General features: G+C 48.6%; 1 protein-coding gene across 1 annotated transcript in view; it reads left to right on the top strand.

Moving 5' to 3' along the window:
* WDR75 (WD repeat domain 75) overlaps window positions 1–21,039 on the top strand; it is a 29,094-nt gene extending 8,055 nt beyond the window's left edge. The window contains exons 8-21 of the mRNA XM_076068110.1: window positions 60–148; window positions 668–826; window positions 1,538–1,597; window positions 1,891–2,006; window positions 2,230–2,408; window positions 2,936–3,099; window positions 4,130–4,352; window positions 5,329–5,423; window positions 7,253–7,348; window positions 11,609–11,778; window positions 13,760–13,819; window positions 15,759–15,947; window positions 18,035–18,126; window positions 18,633–21,039. Coding sequence (XP_075924225.1) covers window positions 60–148; window positions 668–826; window positions 1,538–1,597; window positions 1,891–2,006; window positions 2,230–2,408; window positions 2,936–3,099; window positions 4,130–4,352; window positions 5,329–5,423; window positions 7,253–7,348; window positions 11,609–11,778; window positions 13,760–13,819; window positions 15,759–15,947; window positions 18,035–18,126; window positions 18,633–18,852 — 1,912 coding nt within the window. The 3' untranslated portion in view covers window positions 18,853–21,039. The remainder of the gene's footprint in view (window positions 1–59; window positions 149–667; window positions 827–1,537; window positions 1,598–1,890; window positions 2,007–2,229; window positions 2,409–2,935; window positions 3,100–4,129; window positions 4,353–5,328; window positions 5,424–7,252; window positions 7,349–11,608; window positions 11,779–13,759; window positions 13,820–15,758; window positions 15,948–18,034; window positions 18,127–18,632) is intronic.
* The last annotated feature ends 3,299 nt before the right edge of the window (window positions 21,040–24,338 follow it).

Below are 24,338 nucleotides of genomic sequence, written 5' to 3'. Positions count from 1 at the left end.
TGCATTTTTTTATTCGAAATTGTTCGATGAACCACGGTTATTTCGCGTGTCTTTTTCAGGAGAAATTTTTGGCACAAGAAGGAGTACACGTTCTCCACGTATCACTGGCACTCCGAGGGGGTGTCTGACCTTGCCTATTCTGCCGAAGGTAAAGGAACATTTTGCCGTTTCAGATTGGGTTTTTTGACGATCCTGGTTGACACCAGCCAAGGATGGGGGGCGCCACGGTGGCGAGATGTTAACTGTCTCGCCAGGTATACAGGAGGGTCGTGGGTTCAATCCCGACCCTGACGCCTGGTGTACCTTTGGAGCTTGCGCGTGTCTCTCCCTGTGATCACGTGGATTTTTCTCCGGGTTCTCTTTTTTTTTTTCCTCCGCATTTACAAATGTGCGCTTGGAGTATTTGGCTGCTATACTTTTCCACATGATAAGCCACTTCATTGAGCTATCATTTGTGATAGCCAGGTCGTTTCTGAAAAAGAGCTATATAGCTCGGATGGCCTTACCTGGTAAAATAAAAATAAAAAATGGTTCCGTTTAAATGGTCTCAGCCAATGGGACCTCAACTCGCGTTAACCAGCCGGTGTTTGTCGCCAGCGACCCGTGGCTCTGTGTAAGTCGACTCGTCTGGACGCACCCGACTTTTCCGCGTGCGTGCGGCCTGCAGGCACGTGCCTGCTCACGGGCGGCCCCGAGGCCGTGCTGGTGCAGTGGCGTCACTGCGCCGAGGAGCAGAAGGACTTCCTGCCGCGCCTGGGGGCGCCCATCTCGAGCGTGAGCACGTCCCCGTGCGGCGCGCTGCTCGCCACGGGGCACGTCGACAACAGTATGTAGCGCCACGGCGCCCAGTGTCTTGTCCACCGCCCCCCACCCACCCGTGGCTCTCACTCGTTCACACCATCAGTCACCTTTGAGCCAATAGGAAGTTGGTGTTATGGTACGCATAGAGAGTAAATTGATGAGAAATTGCAGGCAAATTAGATATTGCGGGCAATTGAGAAGATGCAGGCAGTTGAGAAAATGCAGGCGAATAATAAGTTGTGGGCAATTGCGAAATGGCAGGAAAATGAGAAGTTGCATGCAACTGAGAGAAGTTGCCCTGGTGCGTGGCCGATGATGAGACGTGTACTTATGACGAGCTGGTTCCACCGCTCGGCGTGATCCCCAAAAGGATTTACCTGAGGCCACGGCACCCGGGGGCCCGGCGAGTTCAGCAGTTTTGGTAACCAGCGAGCCGACGTCGCGCCAATCCACTGCTGGATTTGAGCGCTTCACCGCGGGCCCTAGTTGTGGGCGGTGCGAGGGGGTGAGGAGTGTTTTTTGGAGGATACTTTTAAGCACCCTCTAGTCTCGGGTCGGGGTGAATTATCCGCATTGCTCGCAATCGAGCGTGGCAAAAGCTGTGAGAGACCGACACAAATGTGTTTGGAGTCACGTCTTGAGATGCGTCGTAAATCGATCCACAGTGGCGTTAACATTACATCAACATCGTAAATGCGGATCATCACCGCCTCCATGCTTCTCTTTCTCTTTCCAGAAATAACGATCGTCAAGAGCAACCTGTTTGTGGTCCGCGTCATTCAAGGCCTCGTGAGAGGCAAGTCGCGAGAGGGCCCTGCTGTTTGTGATCGTATCTGATGCGGGTGCTGCCGGTGCTGCTGGTACTGTTGCCGCTGGCTCAGCTAATGTCACCGGTTCTGCTGGTCCTGCTGCTACTGACACTCCCTGGTGCTGATGCTGCTGATACTGATGCTCCTGGTGCTGCTCATGCTGCTGGTGCTGCTGATGTTGCTGAAGCTGCCGATACTAATGCTGCTGCTGATGCTGCTGATACGCTGCTGGTTCTGCTGATGCTGATGCTGCTGGTGCCGCCGGTTTTGCTGGGTGCAGGAGGCTCCGCGAGCACGGGGCTCATCGTGGACCCGCGCAGCAAGGCTCTGGCGCTCAACGGGAAGCCCGGCTACCTGCAGTTCTACTCGCTCGGCACCGACGAGCTCCTCTACGACGTGAGCGCGTGCCGCACGGCCACCTCTTACCGGCCACTCCGTGGGGGGTTTCAATCGCGGCCCACACAAAAGGCTTGTGACGCGCCGGCAGTGTGGCCACGTTGCGCTTCTGCTGTAACGTGGCCGAGCGGGGAGAGCGCTCTGGTCTTTGCGTGAGCGGGCTTTCCCGTGTAAGCTGGAATCCAAACCTGTGCGTCTCTTTCTCTCGTGCCATCACGTGCAGCTGGACATCGTGCAACAGGAGCACATCTTCCAGCGGGGCCTGGTGCAGACGGAGCTGCACAAGGCCGCGTTCGACGAGCTGGGCGATTGGCTCGCCACCGTGGAGCAGCGGGCCGGAGGCCTCGACGCGGAGCCCGAGATCCAGCTCAAGTTCTGGGCCTTCGACGTTCAGCAGCAGAGGTGAGGCCTCAAATGCAGCCGCCCCACCCCCCTCCTCCTGATTGCTGAAATCAGGAGGAAAAATTGTACATACGCATGGATTCTCTTCGAGGCATTCATCTCTGCCCCCTTGCTCCACTCCCTCACTCCCTCCCTCCCTACCTTCCTGCCAACCTCTGTCCCTGCCCGCCCCCGACAACGACGCTCCCTTTATGCACGGCACCAACGAAGCAGGGGAGAAAAAGCTTGCACGCGCATAGATTCTATCACGCTCTCCAACATCCGAAGTCTTTTAATTCGAGGTAATCGGAGCGTTGACCTCTCAAGAGCCGCACAACGAGGCTCGTCAGATGTCATCTCGGGCCCCGAGCCAGATAGAGGCGTGTCGTGAGCCCTGGAAATCGTGGTTTGGTTCCAGCTCGTCACGGTGGGAAGCCAAAACCCCCTCCCGCGAGGGCCGCCACCGCATTGGCTCGGGAGTCGCGAGTTTCCCCTGATTATTTTTTGGGGCTTTTGCTTTGCTTGCGCTACCTCTGGTGCGCTCGCAGTTTCGTTCTGAACACGACGGTGGCGGCCCCGCACGACCTCGACATCACCGCCGTCTGCTTCCGCCGGCAACCGCCGGGACGGGAGACGGAGTCTACCCTCGTCACCTGCTCGCTCGACGGACGCTTCAAAGTGTGGACGCTCGCGCGGGACCCAGAGGCCGCAGGTAACAGGGCCCGCGCCTGGCCCCAGGCGCCTGTTTGCTTGTGTCTTGCCCTGACGAGGTGAGATGAGCAGCGAGGTGGCACGGGAAGTTTTTTTTTCTGGGACCCAAATAGGACTGAAAAGTTCACTCGGATTAAGGTGAATGGAATTTTTCCTAGCGTTATGTAATTATTTTCCTTTTGTAGCTTTACGTAATTGTTTTCTATACGTAGACCTATCTTATTCTCCCCATGTTTCTATTGCTAGTTTTTTTTATTCTAAGTTTATTTAATGAGTTGTTTACCGTATGTACTTCCATTGCTTATGGTCTCAGCCAACAGCGATCGGAAAAGTCCCAGGCCTTAGCCTAATGCCTGGTAAACAAAGATTCGCGAAGTGACTGCTTTCTGTTAGCAATTAACATTAAAATGTTTCGTGGTATTCATAAACAATTGGATACAGCATATGTTCCGTTAGTTTAATTATGATTAGTGTTGGGGTAGTAATTCGATTTAAATGAAAGAATTGTAGCAAGTGCAGAGCATGTGTTACAGCGTTACACTACAGGTAGCGATGAAAGACGGACGGCAGCGCGATACGGTACTTAGTGAAACCGAATTTAATCATCGGGTAGGGGAAACGCCATGGGATTTTATCGTTGATTTTGGGGGAAAATTTTTTAATTTCTGACATATGGAGAATTAGGATTACGGCTCGATCTCAGGAACGCTTCCGTGACCCGGGGACTGCCTGTGTATACATGAAGACAAAGAACCCCTGTTGTATATCCTTAACAAGCGCTGTTAGGTTAGAGAGCACCTAATAAAGGTCGGTACGGCACACGTGAGAACAGACGGGTAGCCAGCACCACGCATACCTAAAACCCGCACTTTGCTGAGCATGGTCATGAACCCAGTGGCCCGTGTTTGATTCCCCCGCTACGGCTAACATCATTGGCAAGTAACTATCTAAACCGCTCGTAAATCTCCAGCATCCACACTGACCTGCACCGTCCGTCCGTGTGTCGGCGCGCACGCGTGTGTGTTCATTAGAGGAGGGGCTTAAGGGGGAAGGGGGGGAGGAGGAGGGGGAGGGAGGGGGAGTGACCTGGAGCTGCGACTTCGTGGGCTCCTTCCGGAAGCTTCCGGCCACCACGTGCTGCTTCTCGGAGGACGGCTCCGTGCTGGCCGTCGCCTTCGGCTCCGTGGTCACGCTGTGGGAGCCCGAGTGCTGGGAGATGCGGGCGACCTTCTGCCAGCCGCCAGGGGGCATCCGGTACGCGATGCGCCTCGCATCACCTGCAGCGTGGGGGAAGGAGGGTGGGGGGGTCACGTTCGGTAGGGGCGTTGACGTTTGGTTCAGCCGCGTGCCAACTCGTGAGGGCCAGGGATGTAGTCTCGTTTTTAAGAGCGACCTGGGGTGGCATTCGATAGCGGCCTAGAGCGCCGCGGTGGCGAGACGTTAACTACCTCGCCTGGTATGCAGGAGGTCGTGGGTTTGATCCTGACGCTTACGCCTGTATACTTGGAGTTTGCATACTCTCCCTGTGGGTCGTGTGGATTTTTCTCCGGCTCCTCCGGCTTTTCCCTCCGCATTTAGAATTAACATGTGTTTCGACTATTTGGCTGATGTAAATTTCCACGTGATAATAAGCCACTTCGCTGAGCTATCATTTGTGGCCAGGTCACTTTTGAAAGAGCTATATAGCTGAGTGGACCTTACCTGGTCAATTCAGAATAGTTTAAACTTGATTTGAAGCTTTCATGACTCGCAGGAATTACTCTTTGGTTCTTTCGGTAAAGTCACGTAGAAAGAAAATAAATTAAATAACAATACGACGTTTCGATTGCAACACAAAGCAATCGTCATCAGGTAGAACTAAATTTGAGAGAGACAAAACACAGACACGGAGACACATAGTTGGTTAATTTAGTCTACCAGTAGAGGGCGATGATTGGTCTGGGAAGTCCCCATTGAGGGCAATTCATTGTCCAGGGTGAGTCTCTTACACATATATATCCAAACATACACACAGAACATGTACGCTCATCTCCTCATTATAGCCCTAAGCCAGTGATGGAAATTCCTATGTCAGGGGCGGCAAGACTCTTCATAGGAAAAAAACCACTGTTGACTTCCGCACAAAGAGGGCCGAGTCCGACTCCCAGGAAGCTCTTCATTTTAGTTTTGTATGGCGTTTGATTCCTCCCCCAGGATAAATGTAGATTCTGATTTTATATTTTACCTTCAGGCAACTTTGCTTCGGCAACAAGAACTCCTGCAAGTACTTGGTGGGGGCGACCGACACCGGCTTCCTGCACGTGTGGAACCTGCTCAGCTGTTGGTGTAAGCTCTGAACCCCACCTTCCACCCGTCCCCACCCCCCCCCTCTGTGTACCGCCACGCTTGGCTGGCCAGTGATGAGATGTGTACTCATGACCGGCTTCTGTCGGGATGATACCACTTTTAAAGGATTTAACTGAGGCCGAGCCACGCATGCCAGGCAGGAATTAATCGGGTAAACTAAACTGTAAATGTTTTATTTATTTTACCGGGTAAGGGCCACTTGAGCTCTGTTGCTCTTTTTCTTAAACGACCTGACGGCATTTGGTGACTCAACAAAGTGGCTTATCACGTGGAATTGTATAGCGGCCAAATACTCTTAAATAAATGCACGTTGATTCTAAATGTGGAGGGAAAAAACTGGAGGACCCAGACAGAAATCCACACGACCACAGGGAGAGTATGCCAACTCCAATTATACAGGCATCAGGGTTGGGATTGAACCCACAACCTCCTGAAAACCAGGCGAGGTCGTTAACATCAGTTGTCACCGAATGAATGCGATTTTCTTTGTTGACTTGGCTAAAAAAATTGTTGGCCTGTTTTAAAAAGTGACATTATATTTTTAAATATATAAAACACGTCTATAGTCATTTGCAGACCTTCCTCAATGCACTATTGAACCTTATGGCGGGACCCCAGGGTCTCATAAGCCCCTGGCTCTCGCATAAACTGCGTTGCGACGTCATTTTACGTCTGTTGAAGGCGAACGACACGGTAATCTATTCCTCCCGACGAGCTCTACACGATGCGCTAATCAAAGTTTTGTTTATGACTACGGCAATTTTGGCAACGACCCGGGTGCTTGGTGAAGAACGCGAGGATTGATTTCTGGTGGGTCGCGGCGTTTATGTGCGCGGTGGGACGGAGTCGCCAAAAATAAATAAATTAATGACGATTTTTTTACTTCCGTTTATTCGGGACCCCGGGGTCCTGCCGTAGAGTTCAATTGCATAAAGGCCTCTGCATGCCATATTGGCTCTTGTTGTTGTTTGACCATACTTCACCATTTTTGTCAGATAGGGTTGATGTTGGGGGGGGGGGTGCAAAATCCATGACCGCATCACAGATCGCTTACCGCTGAAGTTAGCCGTGGCTGGGAATTGAACTCGGACCGCAGGGTTCACAGCGCAGCGTGCAAACCACCGCGTGTGTACGAGTGCGGTTAGGGGCCATCTATTTAGTACGTACGCAAAAATCTGTCATATTGACCCCTGCCCCCCTCCCTGTGACCCCCCCCCCCCTCCCGAATCCTATGGAACTGCCGATATTTAATCCACGCAGAAACGATCAAGGATTACTAACATTAATGTATTTAAGCAAACAGTCTTAACACCGGACCATCTAACTAATTTGAAGGCCAATTTAGACAAATTATTATCAAGGCTTCACCCCCACCCGTTTGCTATGCATATGTACATTGTCAGTAGAGCCCCCATATACAAGCGTTTGCATTTCGGTTAACCCCCCCTCGCCCCTCCATGCGTACGTACTAAATGGATGGCCCCTTACAAACCCAGTGACCCGAGTTCGGCTCTTGCTCGCGACCAACACCAGTGACGATCATCTAAAACGGTCCTGGGCCTCCCCTAGATCGACTCGGCCTCATGACTACCTCGCGCCGCGTTGTGTGAAACACCGCCACTTTGGAGACAAAGGCGGCCGAGCGTGGTACTGGCCACCCCCCCCCCCCCTTGTGTGTCGTGCAGGCCTTCGTAGGTGCAACTCGCTAAGCACTCGCCCCAACAGTCTGTTAAGGCTATATGGGGGGGTGGGGGGGGAGATTCCTTATCATGTTTGCTCTCGGTGTATCTTTGCGTGTGGCCCTGCAGTGGAGTGGAGTGTGCAGCTGTCTGTGGCCGTCCTCGTCGCCAATCCTCTGTCGGATCACGTGGCGGTCTTCACCACGCCCTCGCCCACCACAGACCGTACGTAAACGATTTTTAGGCTCGGTTTTTTTTCCCCCTATAAAGTGCCTTGGCCCCCCGATTGTATCCCAATTATGTTGTCGGTGGCACGTCACGGGGCAGAATCTGTTTGAAAAATTTCTGAACAGTTCGGTTGCGACCCTTATTCGTGTCCGACAATGGTACACGGAAAGCGGATGTTACAGAGCTTCCTCAAAGTGACCTCTGGTACACACACACGGAGTAGAGGGCAGCACTTTCCTACCCACTTTGCATGTTAGGGGGTGGAGTTCGTCACGTGATGACGGTCACAGCGATATTTTCATTCTCAGAACTGGAAATTGGAGCCACATTTTTTTTAAACCAGTTCGTGAGCATTCCGAGGTCCTCAAGTTTGCGGGTTTAAGAACGCGTTTTAATTGGAGGCAGCCTGGCGCCCGCATTCCATCCCAGGATCGTGCTCGCTCGTCGCGCTGGCTGATCTTTCCTCCCAGGGTCACATAGCAAATGGAAATTTCACGCATAGCATGTGAAATTATTCCGTGTGCGGGTGGGGGGCGGGGATTCGTGTTTTTAAACCGTTCAGATTAAATTGAATGGAAGTTAAAAGTTTTCTAGAATTTCGAATATGAAATAGAGGCAAAGTTTCAGGATTGTTTGATATTTCAAAAAATATATATTTCAGTGCGGGCATTCGGTTACCTTCTGTAAATTAACTTTTCCGCAGTAAGGGTTTCTTTTGGAAAATAAAAAAATATTGGTCAATGAGCTTCTTAACGAGGTGCCGATTTGAGTTAATGTGTGGTAACAGAGGTGGAACAATTCACCCTCCTGGAAATTATATGATTTGTCGCGATTCATGGTTCAGAATTCGATTCAAGAATCGGTTTATTTATTGGTGAAGGCAAATGGCAAATACCTCTAGTGGCTGCAGGCGACATGGGATCACATTTACATACAAAATACAAATTGAATGGTTGTTCCTCCACTGGCTTCTGGGTTTGATTTGAACAATTTGCATACGCCACATACTGATTTGAACACACATCGCGAATCGATGCGGTTACCATCAGCCTAAGAATATGAAGATGAATCGACCCATCAAATCCGCCTTTTAATGCGCGCAGTGCTTTATTTACTCAGACGTGAGTTAATGTCACCGTCAGGAATTGTTTATACAGGCGGTCCTGCACAGTGGGTTCCTGGAAACCCCATTGTAAATCGGACCCTCGTTTCCCCTTACAGTAAAACCTCGTTATTGCGGTATTTGATAATTCGTGATTTGGGATAATTCGGCACGGCTGCGCTTTCGGCATATATATATTAGTTATTCGTCATGGGCACTTAGCATGCACTGGCATACAGTACAGTAAGTGCATTAAGCCCCCCCCCTCCACAACTTCTGTCACCTACCACACGGAACCTACCACACATCCTCATCCTTTGCCTGCAGTGCTGGTTGCTGATGGTAAGTGTTGCCTTTTTTGTAAAATAATTTTTGGAAAACATTTGGAAGCCAAAATATATTTGGGCAGGAGGCGCTGGGGAGTACCATTGTACATAATTCGTAATATTGGATAATTAGGCAAGGCCAGAGCCCCCTTTGTGTCGAATTAACAAGGGTTTACTGTAGATGGTAGAAACAGTATAAACATCACTTACGGATGTGTTTTTTCCTTTTTTCAGCCGTATTTAATAGGGTTTAGAAGGTGAACATCCACAAAAACACTCAAATAACAAAAGTTCCACGCCAAGCTGTTCAAATGCGTTCGGAGTCTTACCGGAAGCTGCAAATAAAGTTTTTACACCGATGAAAGATCCATGGTGGCCATTATGTAAACGTCGTCGTTAACCAGACGGTCGTAAACCACAGACTGCCTGTTTTTATTTTCATATCAAGTATTTTATCTCGACAGTCCGTTTTGAGATGGAACGTCCTCTTTGCAAGCGTGTCCCCAGGGTGTTATGGGACACATACAGAGTAAATTGCGGACAGATGATAAATTGCAGGCAGATTAGAAATTGCGGGCAATTGAGAAAATACACACAATTGAGAAAATACACGCAATTGGGAAATTGCGGGCAAATATGGATGTGCAGTCAGTTGAAAAATTGCAGGCAAATAATAAGTTGTGGGGAATTGAGGAGAAGTTGCCCTGGTGCGTGGCCGATGATGAGACGTGTACTTATGACGAGCTGGTTCCACCACTCGGCGTGATCCCCAAAAGGATTTACCTGAGGCCACGGCACCCGGGGGCCCGGCGAGGTCAGCAGTTTGGTAACCAGCGAGCCGACGTCGCGTCAATCCACTCCTGGATTTGAGCTTCACCGCTGGCCCTAGTTGTAGGCGGTGCGAAGGGGGGGGGGATATTGGAGACCCACCCTCTAGTCTCAGCATGGGTCAACGCCGCGACTCAAACCCGGAACAACCAGTGTGACGGGGGTTGATTATCCAGGCTCAACCCCGCTTGGCTTCCGAGGTGCGACTGGGTTTAATGTCCACACTCGAGCCTGCTTAGCTCCTGACATCTCGCGGGGTTGAATGCATTCTGGGTGATTTTTGTCATAAGCAGTGCCGCATATCAGCCGGCAGAGTTCTGCCATCACCAGTACTGTACTCTCCATAGTTAGTTCATGTGTCGATGTAATTAAATAATTATGGTGATCATTTACGTAAATAAGCCACATAATAAAAATGCGCACCTATCTCTGAAAACTAACTTTTTCGCCAACTTTTGTGTGGGTTTCCGCGGTTGTGCTGTGCCCAACTCTCTCCAAGCGAAACGTCAGGACGTTATGCCATAAGGCACTTTTGGGGCCACCCTTGTCTGTGCGTTCATTGTTAACCCCCCCCCCGCCTCCCCTTCATCGATTCCGGCGTTTTTTTCACGGGTGCAGCTCGAGAGAGAGCTCGTGCCACGCACTACAGAAACGGCATCGGTGGTAGCGACAGCGGCAGGAGTGGTAGCGGCAGCGGCAGGAGTGGTAGCGACAGCGGCAGGAGTGGTAGCGGCAGCGGCAGGAGTGGTAGCGGCGGCAGCATCGACGGCTCCGTGGACGTGCGAGATTGACGAAGCGCTGATTGCGACGAGCACTGTGATTGATTCGGCGTCGCTCGTCGCAGACGCAGCTCGACACGCCGAGAGGCCGATTTGGTGACGGGGCAACGCCCCCAATGCGGGTGATTTTCATCAAGACGATTGTGTGGGATTACCGCTCAAAAGTCGAGCGCCGTGTGTCGGGGTCTTTCAACTTGACGGCAATCGCCATCGAGTGTCGGCAAAATGTGCCGAGCAATCTTTCACAAGGCCTCGCGGCGCATTTTGTGATCGTAGAATAATACCACTCGCGTCTCTCTGGAATCAATACGAAAACCCTAGGTTGGCCGTGACCTCTGTCTAACATTCTGGCCATACCCGCTGTGCAGATGTATTGCATTGAAGTTGTTTTTGTTAAGTCCTGGACATTGCGACATTGTAACGAGTCCGTTGAAATCGGATCGTACTCTTAAAGATGCAGGTTTCAAATTGTATTCTGAAAATCAATTTTTTATGTTGTGCATAGCATATAACATGTAGTTTTATAGAGCGTTATTCATCCAAATTGCATCTCGCAATCGCTGACGAACCCGAGGCAAGTCGGAAGGCAGCAGCCAGGTGTTAAGCCGGTGCTACCAACAATTCCCCCGAGCACTGCAGCCCTTCTATACATGTGGGCGTAAACTGGAGCACCCGGAGAAAACCCAAGAATGCAGTGGGGCAACACTATGCCGTAGAGAAGGGAAAGATATTAGTCTGCGCTTTGCTGTCCTGCCTTCCGGAGAGCCAGGGTACGGGACACCTCGATGCCCACGGGAAGAGAGTTGCACAACATTTGCGCCGTGATCCACCAACCCTCTTCTCGACTCCACAGTGCCGGGTGACTGGCCGCATGCGTAGCCATCGCCGTGCGTCCGATTGACCGGTTAACGAGATCGCTTGCAGCCACTCGAGAGATTTTTTTTTTACACGCCCCACAATTGTAAACAAAAAAAAATCACGGGATTCTTGAATAAGGTCGTGACCCCAAAATCGTGACAATTAATCTTAAGCGTCATGGAGGGTGGTGGTGGGTGAATTCCCCCATACCTCGTCAATTGCAGCCCCTTTGCAATTCACTGCTGGTTGAAGGGCACTCCAGGCTGCCTGTCACTACTGGTGGTCGTTTGATTAAACTTCATCACACTGGAGGTTGTGGAGGGAGGCCTGTCATCGAGCGTTCTTTCCTGGCCGCCCCTCGCAGTGTTCGTGTTCCGGCCCAGCGAGGCTCGGCCAGTGCTGGCGCAGCGTGGCGTGTGCCCCCAGCTCATCTCCTCCGCCGTGTTCGTGCCGCGGGAGCGAGCGGCCGCCGTTTCGGCCGACTCGACACGATGGCTCGCCCGCTCGCAGCTCTACTTCCTCAACACCAACCACGTGAGTTGTTCTGGTCGCGGTGAAGCTGTAAACGCTTGTGACGTTCGTCCGCACGCATTTCATTTAAACAAGTCCCTGGTGCGTTTTATTTTCTCTCAGTCTTCGCCCCCCCCCCCCCCCCGCACATTATCCAGATAATGTACCCCCCTCCCCTGCCCTTCCCTCCAGGAATGTGTGTATATATATGCGTGTGTTTAGTTTCTTATCCTTCCCACACCTCCGAATAGCGTGGTTGGTAACATAGAGCGCGAAAGAAGTTTGATGTACGTACATACATATAGCAGGGAGACTCTTTAGCCCAGAGGGGACAACCTGCATGCCGCACCCCCGGCCGAGTGTCATCTCGCCTCCGACCGTCCGGAAGTGCGATGGGTTCAATAAAAGAAAGTGATGGGGAGGGAAATATTATGGGCGTGTGCGTGAGTTACGGAATCATTTACTCCACTGTGCGTTTTGTCTTCACAAGTATTTAATTAGCGGGTAAGGGGGGGGGGTGTTTACGCTTCGAGGAAGATAGGCAGCTGCATATGGTCGTAGTAACATGCTGACACACGCGCAGCTCTTTGCTCTCCCACATTTTAGCCCCCCTCTCGCCCCTCTTTTTTACTAAAAGAAAAGAACGGCCCAACCCTTGCGAAATTCTCAACAATAGGCTCTGTAATTAAGGACGCTTACAACCACTGGCGGAGCCAGTGGGGGGAGGATGTGGGGTTTCACGTGCCCCCCCAATGATCCGATCGAAATCCCTAATTTCGATCGGATCATTGGGGTTTATTAGTAATAAATCGGCATTTTGCTACTCCCACTGCCACTGTGTAGCATATTATTACGTGCCAGGGACGCTATGAGATGATAGGACAATAGTCTGAGTCAATAAGTAACGGCAAAGCGGTTATAAGTGACTCACAGAATTGTGCGCAGTTGTGTATACAGTACACGACTTCCCTGAAGGCATCAACACCTTCAGCGAGCGCGATGCCGATCACACAACGCGGTTCGAATTCGACCCTCGATCGATGGCTGCGCCATCGCTGCACACGCGTCGAATACAAAGCAAGGGACAAGTCCTTACTTACTAACAACTCCTATCATTTTTCGTTGCTGGAGGGGGCGGGGTGTGGGGGTCGGGGGCGTAAACCATGAGTGGAAAAACTTGGTAATTCCTGAAGAGCAACACTATTACCCACGTTTTGTGAACATTTGGATCATCGTTATGAAAGCTATAGCGATCCTCCACCTGCTCACCCCACCCTGTGATGGACTGACAGACGGGTGGAACAGAGCTAATCCATAAAGGCTTCCAACGTTAGTTGGAAAGTGTAAAAAAAAAAAAGATGCACTTTTCTCCCAATGGTATGCCAGTTGTCCTGTTGGCTTCGTGTGACAAAGTGACCTTTCGCAGAGCGACTTGTTTTCCCCGCGGACATCACAGAATTACTTCTGAGTTCCCCCCGCCAAATGACCTCTTTTCCACACTTTGGGTGCCGCGCTTTTTCACACGCTCTGGCACCGAGAGATGTTTGTCACACGGCAGCCGAACTGAAATCTTTTCTTTACATTTTTGTAGCTGGAAAAAGTGACATTAAGTAAAAGAACCTAAATTACCACGATATATATTTGTATGCAGTCCTTGGTGTGACCCTGGCTGAGGACGCAGCTGCTCGCAACACTTGAGCATCCAGGCTTAATCCACGGGTGGCTTAAACTCCAGATTCAAACCCAGGTACTCACCGACGCTGGCTCGACACTCCGACCCCGAGAGCCACTTGGTAGCCACCCCTCGTGACTGGTTTCATGAAATTCGTGGCTGTTGTGGCAACCGCTCGATTTCAACGGCCGAACTGAAACGACCCAATGCGACGATGGAAATGGCATTGTTGTATTATCATCAGAGGTTGATGGACAGGGGCGTGTTGCGTTTTCGGTGGCGATTTTTAGTGCGGCGCATTGTAATGATGCCTTGTGATGTGTCTGCACACAGGAACTTCTGACGGTCACGGCAGATGACCTGGACGTTAACATCACTCCGACCACCAAGCAGGTATCTCGCCGTTGCTGTGGTGTCTCCATTTTCTGCATTGCCCTCTAGCCTGTGAGCCAAGCCGGGGGGGGGGGTATTTCGGTACCACCTTGGGGTGGATAAAATGCAACCAGTGTCCACCACAGGCAGTATCCTCCGTAGGCCATATATATGATGTCTGTTTTATATATACAGTTTTTTTACATATTCCAAAGATGTGTCGTATCACATTTTTATGCTAAAAACAATTTCCCCTGTTTTGTGTGAAGGCTACCCATGGTGACATTTCCCCCCTCCCCCACCTACCCCTGTGCGTATATGCGATCAAAATATATTGCTCAAAAGAAATTGGCGCAAGCATTAATCACCCCACCATGGGTGGTCCCAGTTACCCATTTTTTGAGCCATTGGCCTGAGGGGCAATTGGCTAAAATTACCCCGAATGTGCCAGATTTCATTAGACCTTTTGAATTTGAAAGTGGGGGTGGAGTCTGTTTTGGTACTTAACTAATGGGAGTCTGCCAGCAAAAAAACAGGTGTTGTGGGTTTTTGTTTGTGGCCGGGAGATATGTTGGCGACATTTGCGCCGTGGGCAGATGTGGTTGAAAGGGTTGTAAATCGTGCAATTAAATATTCGCTCTATAAAGTGGGTGTGTGTAGTTCCACTGCAAGTGACCTCTTATCCATGCTTGGTGAGGACACCGAAAATTGATATTTCATTGATATTTACCAAAAATGGTTACATTTTTAATGGGTAGTTTCTTGAATGGCAGGGCCCGATTTAATAACCTTGAAATGTCAGGATCGCCCTTTGCCTTAATAGGTTCTAGAACCACCACTATCTGTAATTATAATAATTTAGTCAAACAGTTGGGGGAGCAGTCACACACCTGTTGAGCTACAATCTGCGTGGTGTCCCTGCGTCAATCGGCCTGCCGAATTAATTTCCAGCCGTGACTAATGCCAGTGGGTGAGCGAGCTCTGAACCGGTCCTGGGCAGCCACCCCTCCCTCATCACGAACATTCCCTGACCGGCACGGTGAAGTATGGGGCCCAAATAATCCTCTTGGCAGGCAACGCACATGGTGTAAGGAAGGCCTTTGCGGTGAATTGGCAGAAGGACTGACTATATCACGCGTATGACACATTGTAGACACCCTTTGCACAAACTTAGTTTTGATAGAGCGTGATTCCAGGATTGGAGGGTTCTGTTAACAATCCCAATGTTCTTGTAAGCGGTCTTTTCAGGTGAATTCCCAGTGTAATCTGGATTGATAAAAAAATCGATGCGACCCGTTTCGCCCTTTGGGAGGACACACTGGTGATGTGTTTTACGCGCACACTCAAAAACTTCGTCCCGATTTAATCCGAGTGTTATTCTTGCAGTCTTATTTACAGAGTGAACATCACGTGGAATAGATTAACGTGACATGAAATCCACGGACGGTTTAATTCTAGACGGATGCCTTTTCGCAATCGTTGTTGTGACCGGTGTGTCATTTATTGGGTCTGATCACGCCGGTGCTGGGAGGGTGTGGCGACACGCATTTTTCATTGCGTTCGCGTGGTGCCAACCCACGTAATGAATTCTGAGATATATGGAGGTTGCTTATATAATACAGGGTGTAATGATGCATCAAATAATCAAAAGACGTAACTTGTTGCGCAAGCGATCTCCTTTCAGAAGTCATTGGCTGGGAAAGTGTTAACTTCCGCACCTCTGTGTTTGCCGACGGCGCGTTGTGTTACGTAGTTGGATAAATTACCCTATTGTATAAAAACCCAGTGTCATCGTTATTATGAATAATAATTGGACATCTACTGGACACCTCTGAAAAAGAGCTTTAAAGCTCAACGGATTCCTCCAGTGTTAATAAAGATTCTGATGAAAGGTGACTTGTGCTCCTTATTTACTTGGTTACATACTAATACATCCGTCTCTCTCTCTCGGGCCTGCCAGTTGGTGCTGGCGGAGAACATCCCAGCCACTCCGTTCTCCATGCTGCTGCAACACCACCGGCGGCAGCAGCAGGGAGAGGATGGTGCTGCCACCACAAACGACGCGGAACTCGGTGCGTTCAGGGACGCCGTTGTGGAGAGGGACAACAAGGCTGCCGCTGCTCTCTCAGGCTCGCTCACCGTCCGGGAGGTAGGTGGTGGTGGGGGGGGGGGGGGGGGGGCAGGGTCGGGGAGGCGGGATTGTGGTCGTCATTGATTGGCAGCGGCGGCAGGCCATGATCCTGTTCGCTGACCGTATTAAGGTCTGCCCATGTTGTTGTCGCCAGCCTGGTGGTGGGGGGGGGGGGGGGTGGGCCTATGCTGCTGCTCTCGTGGCCTACGGTGATGGAGCACTGCGGAGGTGTCCACTGCAGATTTCGTCCTTTGTTTCCACTCGCAAACATACATACATACATATGTAATGGGTTCAACTGAGGCAACACATTTATTCAACTCCAACACACGGGGTAACGTCCCCATAACAGAATAACAACTAGCTACTACGGATTGGGACCAACAGCTTGGGTCCAGGTCCACGTGTTGGAGACTCGTTGAACGGAGAATGTGGACGAAGGTTTCTTCCAGGATGAACAACAACGACGACCCTGGTCCTTCTCGGGACCCGGCTTATATTCTCTGCGGCGTGGCCGGCCCCCGCCCTTGGCCACGACCACCTTCCAGAATCCTCAGGAAGGATCTGGATGCTAACCACGTGACCACCCCTTGCCACCACTTTGGGGCCCCCTTTGTAGACTTGACCGGTCACGTGTCCTCCCGGGTCAACCAGAGTTCCATGTCCTTGAGTAACCTCATCCTTCGGCCGGCGCTCACACGCCCTGTCCCGTAGGGTTGGCACTGCACGTTGATACCCCGCGATGTCACTACACATACATACTTGCATAAATTATCAACCACAACAAAATACTCTTCAAGGAAAGTCGGAGGGCACGGTGACGTGCTTTTGCCAAAGTTGTTCACGGAGATGCGTGGCGAGGGCACTCGGATGCCTGACACTCGAGGAGCGCTCCGTGTGTGGGCACGCCACGCAGGCGGCGGGAGAAGAAAGAAGCTGAATGGGGCTGCATACCTCAAGCGTAGCTCTCTTGGAGTCTTCAAATGTTGCGCAACCATCCTATTGTTAAACCATTGCGTATACCGCTGATGCTGTTTTGCAACACAGCCGCATGCATGGGTGACTTGGGCGGGTGGGGGGGGAAATGCTGCCACTGGTGTAATGGGTTAGCGCACCAGACTTGCCGTCTTGCTGTCCAGAGGTCACGGGTTCAATTCGATCTCCCGGCGCGACGGTCGAAACAATGGTGGGGGGGGGGGGGAGTTTTTTTAAAATCCTCTCTGGCTTTGTTCACCCAGCGGTGTAAATGGGTTCACCACTGTCAGTTGATTAGTGTAAGGTCGCGTGCGATGGGGTAAAGTTTGGGTACTCTAATGTCTCTCTTTTCTAAGACATTACTGACCAGTCTGGAAGAGTGGGTGAAAATACCCTTGAGAAAGCTCTCTGGAACTCCTTCGAATGGAGGCCCTTCTTCCAGCGGTGGTGCGAGCAAAGCAAATTGCAGGGCTGCGCCTTTAACTTTGGTTAATTACTCACCCATTGTATTATAATAACACAGAGGCTTGGAGGTCCATCCTTTTACCTCCCATCTGCCCCGGGGGAACAGGGCAGGAAATGTAGGCAAAGAAAAGGCACCTGCTTGTTATCTGAAAAAAAAAACCTCAGCAACCATATGTTTTAAAAGAGTATCATAACATGCTGTGAAACTAGCTACTTACCTGTTTTACACGTACATTGTTGTCGATCCACTGCTGGATGAGGGCCTGCCCATGCCGTGCGGATTATGGGGTGGGTTAATTTACCGCACTTGACCACTTTGATCAGTTTGTGTTGGTGACTTGCCTTTATAAAAAAAAAATCTTTAGTTTCTTTAACGTCTAGAGATTTTAATTGCATGGAAAAAATATACGCCATGTTGCATTTAGTATTCCCACGATGACCAACCGATCCCACCCAGCTGATCGGAGCGCATGCGTGTGTTGCAAGTGCAACGAACCAACATTTGAACGTGGTTTGAACAAAGTTGTCTGTTGCGAAGCTATGAGCAACATTGTTTACTCACAAGTTGCACAGCAACGAAGACAACAACGATGCTTTAAGCAACAACCGCATCAAAATTGCACTGTTCATCTTCGACTTTGGTTGTCCACGGCCTGCTCTTTCAGATGTTGAGTACCCCAGCGCATGTGCTGCCGCCTGCCTCCGTCCTTTGCAACCTCTTTGTCACCTCCCTGCTGATCTCCAAGAAAGAGAAAAGGTACCTTTAGCATGTCTTCTCCGTAGCTTGTGCCACACACTACCGTGGGAATCACTGCCGTGCGTTTCCTCCGGGTGCCTCCGGTTTAACCTCCCACGCGTTTCAACGCTCATTCGTTGGCTGAAAACATCTGATTATGAAAACCCTGTCAACATAGGGACCCACCCTCCTGAAGAAAAAAAAAACAGTCATTGGATTCCTGGGTAAATAAAAAAAATCCAAATAGAATTATCTTCGTGAGTTGAATGAATGCCGAAAGATGGTGCATAACTGTACTTTAACTAAATAATAGTAATAGTTTATGCACTTCATTAGTATTTACGTGTGAGAGGAAACCGGAGTGCCTGGAAAGATAACCCATATGTTAAATAATAATATTTGTTTGCAGGCAGTTTGAAACTGTTCATACCATTATGCTTCCTTAACTCAATAGCAGTAAAGAAGATTGCACTGAATATTATCATAATAACGTGTGAAATTTTTTTTTTCATTTGGAATTTCTTCAGCGAGCTTCTGGATGAGGAGAAGATGGAAACCGATGGAGTTAATAAAGAGGCTGACTCTGATGTAGAGAATGATGAACCCGCGTCGCGCCCTCCACAAAATGACGAACTTCGTTGCGAAGAGACGGAGGGACTTGCGCCAACGTTGAGTCGGTCCGAGGCGAAACGGCTCAAACGCCTCGGTAGAACGGACTTCGGCTGGATGGCAGAGTTCACCCCGTGAATCCACGCGCACCACCGAGAATCGATAATCTTGCGTTCCTTCGCCAATTGCCGAACTGTTGAAAGCACGCAACATTGCGAGCGACTTAGGCTAAATGTGGCCTTGCGCAACTTTGTTTTCGATGTAATTTTTTTTTCCGTGCCAATAATTGCGCTCCAGTGTTGCTACACCTGTCGCCGGCTCCACAACAACACGGGGTCTTGCGTCCTATCGCACGGCACATTTGTAAGACCGCATCCTGTCTCACCCCGACCTGAATTATTTGAACGTGCGTTTGTGGAGATGGGAGGATCGGCCCTCGTATGGCAACCGGAACTGGCACAAACGTGTCGCTGCTGCGGGTAGCTCTTGACCTTTGTGGTGAAAACACCTACACTACTTTATCACATTTGACTTGGGTCATAGGCCAATGTTTGATAAGGTCAGATATAGGTGTATCTATAGAAAATTACGGATCACACACGATAGGTTATTGGATAAAAATAAAGCACAAACTGCTTAAGAAAATACTCGACTTTGCTTTCCAAATAAGCGACTGTATGCGAGAATAAGAATGAATGACTGTGTGAAGAGGTTGGATTTGTGAAGATCTGAGGATGATAACAGTCGCACCATCCACAATGATGGCATTGGGTTTATGGACTGTTCATTGCTCAGTGTGGGTGAGCGATGGTCAGATATGCGACGTACTATATGGATATTTTGGTTAACGTAAGACTTCCCGCTTTCCCATTTAAAGTGTTTAAATAAGATCTGTTTATTTAATTTGATATTACTGGGAAATGCAGTCGGATGGATTGAAATGCATATGTCCTTCAAACTGTATGCTGCTGATGTCTCGGATGAAAATTAGTGTTTTATATTTTTATTAAATATATTTAAGACAATGCTTGCATTTTGAGTCCAAATTTGCCACACCTGACACAAATCTCCAATTACCAACGGTTGCAATCAAGAATACGCTGCACATTTTGTGCATCAAACGTTGAACCTATGCACCGTTTAGTGTCTCAAAGATTCCATTTTGAAAAAAGTACATTTCTCAACTTTTAAATCAATCGTGTATATTTTTTCAGTTTGTATAAATTAAATGAAGGTGCAATTCGCTCACGGCTTGCTGTTAAAATTAAAAGGGGCATCCACTACAGGGGACTCGAGAGGCCCTCTAGAGTCGAGGACCGACGTCTTTCGTCCGTTACACCTGACCGGGACAATCCAGTAACAGTGGCGTGTTACCCTTTTCCCAAGTCGCCCCACAAGCCTTGGTTCCATCATTCGTTAATGCTGAAAGTGTCCAGTATGGGTTGATGCCGCTTTTCCTGAAAGCTTGTGGTTTTAAGTAGCGTCTGTGAATTGTCAATTGATAAAATAAAATACGTTGGGGTAAAAATGAAATTGGTGTCCGAATCCTCTTCCATACTGCAACTCTTTACTAAAGGTTTTTTTGAAGCCTCGTCGTGTTTGCCGACTTGAAACTGTTCTCAGCAGGACGATTCGGGAAAGTATGGCAAGCGAAACCATCGATTTTCTTTTTAAAAGCACACCCTCACAGGCAGTCTGGAAGCGGGGGGGGGATTTTAATAAAATTGTTCATTTGAACTGCCGTTTTGGGCGATTATGCCTTAGACCGGCAATCTCTGGATAAAAAGTGGTAGCGAGTTTGATGCACCACGACAGCATACGGCCCACATCTTAATGTAAATACATTACACAGCACTTGGTATTGCAGTTCTCACTTGGGTGTTTTTATGTAAATACACGCCCTGTTGTAAGTAAGCCCTGCGAGTGAAGGAAGCGAGTTAAAAAATGTATATAATTACAGCCTGTTTGCCAATCCAAAAGTCCTTATGTGGTCGTACAGTAATGCGGAGGGGCGGCGTAGGGAATGGGTGGTTAGTCATGCTTTTTACGGACTTAAAATTGGAATTGTTTGCGAAATGTAATACTGCGTAGAATCGCTTCGAGTGCAGCGTGGTATTGATCGGTCAATATGTACAAACTGGTCTCGAGTACCGTGTATGTTTTTTTTTTAATTTGGTTGTCCAACTTGGTGCGAAATGTTTTGCAGTTTTTGCCAATACCTGTACTGACTGTTTAATGTCAATGAGAGTTCAAGTGGTTTTAATGTATTTTTTTATATATTCGACATACATTTCCGTAAAGTGTAATAAAATTAAATAATTTGCAGCCCTTTGTCCGTCCACTCCTCGGATAAATGCCCTCCGTGCGCCCTGTTGGTCATGGTTCATAATAGAGGTTTTTTTTGGATGATATTGGTCGTTAAAGCCTACGTGTTAATTCTAGATTTAAAGCTTTCGTGACTGCTAGGATCCATACTCTTTGGTTCTATTGGGTAAAGTCACGTAGGTGAAAATAAAATAACAAAAAATCACGACGTTTCGGCCACAACACAAGCGGCCTTCATCAGGTGAAGGGACGAGACTGTCTGGAGGACAGCGCTGGAGTGAGAGAAGCCACGCTCAGATCACGACCTTTAAGCTGTGTGAGATGAAAACAAAGCGCCTTGACAAAGGAATTAGCATATAATTTAGCATTGAAATGGCTCATTGAAATAGCTAATTTAAAGTATACACATACGCAGAGGTACCCCTTGACAAAGGAATTAGCATAGAATTTAGCATTGAAATAGCTGAGTGATTAGCTTGTAACTGGTCACAGAAATAGCTATGTTAAAGTCAGCATATACATTCACCGAGGCACCTAGTACTAATCAAACAGGAGAATTTAGCGAAACACAACCACGCTCAGACAGCGGACCTTTAAACTGTGTGCGAGCAAACAAGGTGTTCTGACAAAGAAATTAGCATAAAAATTAGCATTTGATTGGCCGATTTTAGGAAAGAGGTGGTGTACGTGCCGGTGGACTTGCCGTTTGGCGCGGGGGGGGGGGGGGGGTAGAGTTTACCTATTGATGGTGTGAAAAGGGAATTTATAAGAGCTGCGAAAGTTTGGGGTACCACTACTTGAAAAAATATACTGTACCATTGAAATTAGTTTAATGTTTAGTTCGATTTAGAACATCTTTCCAATGGTTGCTTAATTTGAAACCATCTTCTCGGTTGAAATTGTGTCTGTGTTTGTAGATCTGAATTGCTTCATGAACAAATCTCTGATAAAAGCCCGTGGGTTTGCAAAGAACCTTGGTATCGGAGAAAATTATATCGTGATCCCCCACAGCGTTGTAACAGTGATCAGCCACGGCAGAAGAATTCGTTTTGCCGTGTTTCAAATCTGATTTGTGCACGCGAATTCGGTCAGAGACATGTCGCTTTGTCTCCCCGATATAGCAATCACCGCAAGTACAACTCAATTTGTAAACCCCGGGGTACTGTAAGTCAGGAATGACATCCTTTACGGATGGGATCAGATCACGAATTTTGTGTACTGTATTGAACCGGACCTGGATCTTGTGTTTGTTTAGAATTTTGGACATCTTTTTAGTAACGCCTGCTATATATGGAAGTGTGATGGTTTTGACCGGAGTATCAAGTGGTTGTTTCTGTATGGAGGGAGAAACAGCTTGGCGGATGGTACGGTCAGAGTAACCATTCCTTTTGAGGGCCAGGTGTACATGTTTTAATTCACTGGTCAGGTGATGTTGGTCTGAAATGCAATGAGCCCTATGGTATAAAGTTTTGATGAGAGAATTCTTTTGGGCTGGGTGGTGGTGGGAATCAGGTTTCAAGTAGGAATCTGTGTGGGTGGGTTTCCTGTAGACAGAATGCCCTAATGAGCCATCAGGTCTCCTCTCAAACAGAACATCTAAGAATGGTAGCTTGGTTTTTATCGCTAGGCTATTAGTAGGGTCACCATGGAAGTGGAGAAAGATGGCAAGCACAAATCAGATTTGAAACACGGCAAAACGAATTCTTCTGCCGTGGCTGATCACTGTTACAACGCTGTGGGGGATCACGATATAATTTTCTCCGATACCAAGGTTCTTTGCAAACCCACGGGCTTTTATCAGAGATTTGTTCATGAAGCAATTCAGATCTACAAACACAGAAACAATTTCAACAGAGAAGATGGTTTCAAATTAAGCAACCATTGGAAATATGTTCTAAATCGAATTAAACATTAAACTAATTTCAATGGTACAGTATATTTTTTCAAGTAGTGGTACCCCAAACTTTCGCAGCTCTTATAAATTCCCTTTTCACACCATCAATAGGTAAACTCCCCCTCCCCCCCTCCCCCCGCGCCCAACGGCAAGTCCACCGGCACGTACACCACCTCTTTCCTAAAATCGGCCAATCAAATGCTAATTTTATGCTAATTTCTTTGTCAGAACACCTTGTTTGCTCGCACACAGTTTAAAGGTCTGCTGTCTGAGCGTGGTTGTGTTTCGCTAAATTCTCCTGTTTGATTAGTACTAGGTGCCTCGGTGAATGTATATGCTCTGACTTTAACATAGCTATTTCTGTGACCAGTTACAAGCTAATCACTCAGCTATTTCAATGCTAAATTCTATGGTAATTCCTTTGTCAAGGGGTACCTCTGCGGATGTGTATACTTTAACTTAGCTATTTCAATGAGCCATTTCAATGCTAAATTATATGCTAATTCCTTTGTCAAGGCGCTTTGTTTTCATCTCACACAGCTTAAAGGTCGTGATCTAAGTGTGGCTTCTCTCACTCCAGCGCTGTCCTCCAGACAGTCTCGTCCCTTCACCTGATGAAGGCCGCTTGTGTTGTGGCCGAAACGTCGTGATTTTTTGTTATTTTATTTTCACCTACGTGACTTTACCCAAGAGAACCAAAGAGTACCTACGTGTTAAATTGGCCATGGTTGTTGGGGATTACTATACTCATCGGTTCTTTCGGTAAAGTCACGGATGTAGAAATAAAATTAAAATAGATCACGACGTTTCGAACGCAACAACAAGCGCTCGTCCTCAGGTGAAAATGGCGTGAACCACACAGAGGGACATCATACACACAGAGCACACCGAGAACGGCAAACTGCACGGAGGCAAATACAGCAGGAAGATGGGAGACGCGAACTCGGCAAACCTTAGAAATATAATGCGATGCAACCCAGTCGGCCAACAACACAGTTAGACACTAAACCTGGTTGAACACGTATTCCAAAAGACTGCTGAATCTTGTGTTCATCTTCTAGGTTGAACACACCAACGTAAACACTTTCGACTTTACTTCACCATGCCGGTCTGTGCAGGTTGTGGTGAAGTCGCCTGTATGTTGGGGGCGCACGAGGACAAATACAAAGTTTTAGTTTAACACGTAGTAGGGCTTTCGTGACCAATATCCATAATACAGTTTTTTTTTGTTTTGGGTTAGATCGTGTAAATGTCGATGTCTCCTGGTGAAGCCAGTTGTAATTACTGGTGAAACGTCCTACTCGGAATGTAAATGTTGTTGCTTGCCTCCCAACACACCAATATGACGTGGTACCAGCTACGAATTGGCACGTTCAGTTTACGTGACAAACTTTACTAATTAGCC

Source organism: Petromyzon marinus, chromosome 19 (genome assembly GCF_048934315.1).
Source record: "Petromyzon marinus isolate PM22_M1 ecotype Great Lakes invasive population chromosome 19, UKy_Petmar_22M1.pri1.0, whole genome shotgun sequence".
Taxonomy (NCBI): domain Eukaryota; kingdom Metazoa; phylum Chordata; class Hyperoartia; order Petromyzontiformes; family Petromyzontidae; genus Petromyzon; species Petromyzon marinus.
The sequence above is the reverse complement of the archived record's forward strand: the minus strand, read 5'-3'. Positions and strand labels throughout refer to the sequence as shown.